Here is a 3754-nt window from a genome sequence, read left to right as displayed (position 1 = left end):
TTGAAGGTCTGTAGTTTCATTCCACCTTTGTTGACATAAAGCTGAGAACTTTATTTATTTACGTGTCAAATTTAGATAGCCACCCACCTCACAAAACAAGTGACTCTGGGCAGCATGCAGCAAAGATTTTCTTCATCTTTAAACAATTCAGTGGGCATTTTATCTTCGCAAGATGCTTTCGTATGACTCGTTGACTTTGCTATGTGGGGGAAAGATTCCAAGTTCCTCTATTTCTCCGACTTTTTAATTCCAATCACACAAAGTGAGACCTTAGCAAAAAGGTGTTTGCAAATAATGTAATTTGTGTGTATGCATGATAATTACACAAATGATGAAAATCACATCATGTGCATGATGATGTCATCCTGCAAATGAGGCAATTGCTATTTCACTCTTATAATTCCATCAATATGAAAATGATACTATTTGCATAATGACATCAGCACACAAAATGGCATAAATACTTCCTTATTAAACAACTTTCACAAATAATTTATATTCTCCAAATACTCCATGAAAATGCTGCAAATTCTTTTTTCATGTTGCAACTCTTGTCATTTTCCTCAGTGTCTTTTTTTCACTGCATTTGTAACAGGTGCATATACTTGCTTAACACAGATGTTGAATGGATATCCATTAATAACAATAGATCAGTGGTTCTCAACCTGTGGGTCGGGACCCCATTTGGGGTCGATCGACCATTTCATGGGGGTCGCCAAGCAAGGCTGTCCGCCATTTTTTTTGTCTGCCATTTTTTTTGTCTGCCATTTTTTTCCCCCTTTTCCGGCGAGTGCCTTACCTCCCTTGAGCTGGGCCAGCTGGTGGTCGGCCTGCTCCGTCTCTGCCGCTTGCCAGCTACGCCTCGGCCGGCGCAGGGGGCGGAACCACGCATGCACGGCGCTCCCGGGCAGGGAAAGTCCTCGACTTACGATCGGTTGGGTAGTCCTCGACTTACGACCGGTTTAGTCCTCGACTTACGACCGGTTTAGTCCTCGACTTACGACCGGTTTAGTCCTTGACTTACGACCTGTTGGGGTCGCGGCATTAAAAAGGTTGAGAACCACTGCAATAGATATTATGATATTGTTTGCCGGCCTATAACTAAGCACATACTTACTGGCTTTTTGAATATCATTCACATCCCATTTCCTGGTATGTTTTCATTAGCTGAATAATACATCATGTAATCGTCTGATTTAAGTTGGCTATGCCGGTTCAATTAAGTTTATTTATTCGTAAAGCACTCATTGTAATATGCTTCATTTCTTCTTTGAAAATTTCTAGTTTTTCTTGGACCGTGTTTCTCACATTCTGCATCCTAGATAAATATATTTGTACAAAATGGAAAAACTCCTCTTTCATTGCTTGCAATATTAGTAAGTAGATTTCCTTGTGGCTTTGATCGGGTTGTATCACCCAGAAGCCCCTGGTGAATGTTCTGCCACAGTAAACAGGAATGCTTCCAACTTATATATAAATCAATGTATATGTCGAACATAATTTATATTCCCTAAAATGAATTTGGGGAACAGGGTGTCCCATGATCTGGTATCCAAATGTATGTTATTTTTTAGCCATGCTGACAGCTAGTCCTCAGGTTACAATCATAATGGAGTCTGCCCATCAGTCTTAATGCTTGTAAATTGGTTGGTCAGATGATCGACCTGATTTTTTTTTCCCAGACATCGTTAAACAAATGAGATGGTCATTAAGAAAATGTGGTGGCTGTTAAGTGAATCCATAGATTGCCATGGCACACATTTTTGCCAAAAACTAGTTCTTGGCAAAACCGTCATAAAACATACTCATGTCACCAATGGATGCTGCAAGAGGCCATAAATGTGGCCATGTTGCTGACTGCCAGAAGGGTAGTCACATGACTGCAGGGGGTCGAGCAGTGATGGTGAACCTATGGCACGTGTGCCTGAGGCAGCACTCAGAGCCCTCTCTGTGAGCACGCGTGCCATCGCCCCAGCCCCGCCTCCCCCCACAGTCCCTACATCACCAGCAGCCCTCCCGGAGGAGAGTCGCCTCCAGGTACAGCCCGTGTGGAGCAGCGCAGCCAAGGACATGGCAGTCGGGTAGCAGGGACAAGACTCCGCCCTTGTGCTCCATTGCCTGCAGATGATGCTGCGGGTGTGGGTGGAGGGCATGGCCACCATGGCTCTGCTGGGCTGCCATGGCGATCTGCTGCGGTGGGCTGTGGAGGCAGTGGGTGGCCCTTCAGGAGGGACAATTTTGGGGCACTCGGTCTCTAAAAGTTTCGCCATCACTGGGGTAGAGGGTGACCATCAGAACTTGGGATCCCAGTCACCCTCTTTTTCGAGTGGGTTATAAGTTCAAACAGTTGCTAAGCGACCGGTCATTGGTCAAGGCCTACCTGTATACAGTTTTCTTGGTGTCGCCACAAAAAACGTTTGTTGCTGCCTTTTCCAGGTTTGATTTTGATGTTCGTCTTCCTAGTGTAGGGGTAGGCAACCTTGGCTCTTTTATGACTCGTGGACTTCAACTCCCAGAATTCCTGAGCCAGCCAAGCTGGCTCAGGAATTCTGGGAGTTGTAGTCCACGAGTCATAAAAGAGCCAAGGTTGCCTACCCCTGTCCTAGTGCACTGGTTTCTTGCATAATATGCAAATTTTATGTACTCATGGAAAATACACTGGCCTTCATCGTGCAGGGCTGCTCTTGTGGTCTAACAGTTTATTTGATCAAAATGCTCACGCCACAACCAGTGTAAAAATGGCAGTTCTGGGCATCTGAAAGGCATAAATGGAACAAACGCTGCTCTAAATGTGAGAACACTAGAACAGAACCCCTGGATTAGTATGATGTCAGGTAAAAGATGGATATGAATCAAAAAGAGTAAAGGGCAGATTTCATCCTGATACTCAGTTTTGCACCTGCTACTGTTCCTCTCTCTTTCACTGTGTACACCACAGCACAGAGATAGAAGCCCTTGTCATTCGCCTGAAGATTTGACAAATTCAAATACATTTTCCGCCTAGACGTATCTGAATTGTCTGAGATCCTCCCATTCAGCCGATCCTTCAAATCATTTGGAATATCTTCGAGTGTTGTACTGTGACTGTAGAGAGACCCAAGGACTTCCAGCTCTGTCTTCCCAGGCAGTTGGCGATACCAATAGAAATTATAGCCTTTGTCAACAGTGCAATAGAAGTTAACATTTGCCCCGGCCAAGCTATTGACAAAGCTTGGAGTCTGGATCACATTCTGGGCAGAGCCACTGCCCACAAAGGCTGAAGAAGGAGAAAGAAAAAGGCAATATCAGCTGGGGATTCTAAAGAGGAGCCCAGGAGACTGTGGAAGAATTAGGTCAAGGATAGACAATGAAATCTGGAGGGAAATGGGGCTCTGATAAAGGAAGGGATCCAGGCCCCTTTCCAGGGCACTTACTGCACCAGAAGGCCAGGAGGGCATGGAAGAAGCGGGGTCCAGGGAGCCCAGAGCAGGAGTGAAGAGGTGCTGCAGCCATCTCAGCCTGGGGCTGCTACTGCAGCAGCTGGGAAGAGATCAGAAGCTGCATGGTTTCCGGTCACGTGCTGGCAATGTGGCTGCAAGAACTGCCTGGCCTGGGCCAGGTGGAGGGAACCGGATGCCCAGACCCTCTTCAGGCCTTTGCTCTCTCTCTCTCTCTCTCTCTCTCTCTCTCTCTCTCTCTCTCTCACTCACTCACTCACTCACTCACTCACTCACTCACTCACTCACTCACTCACTCTTTCTCTCCCTCACTCTCC

The 3754-nt window shown here is 46.1% G+C and overlaps 1 gene segment (V, D, J or C); it reads right to left on the bottom strand.

Annotated features, from left to right (window-relative positions):
* Window positions 1–2852: 2852 nt before the first annotated feature.
* LOC107291542 lies at window positions 2853–3523 on the bottom strand. The segment is given in 2 exon segments: window positions 2853–3256; window positions 3414–3523. Coding segments are annotated over 2 exon segments (483 nt in total).
* Window positions 3524–3754: the final 231 nt, after the last annotated feature.

This window comes from Protobothrops mucrosquamatus, unplaced genomic scaffold, assembly GCF_001527695.2.
Source record: "Protobothrops mucrosquamatus isolate PMUCROS unplaced genomic scaffold, P.Mucros_1.0 scaffold1143, whole genome shotgun sequence".
Lineage (NCBI taxonomy): Eukaryota > Metazoa > Chordata > Lepidosauria > Squamata > Viperidae > Protobothrops > Protobothrops mucrosquamatus.
Note: the sequence above shows the minus strand (reverse complement) of the source record. Positions and strands in the feature narration are given on the sequence as shown.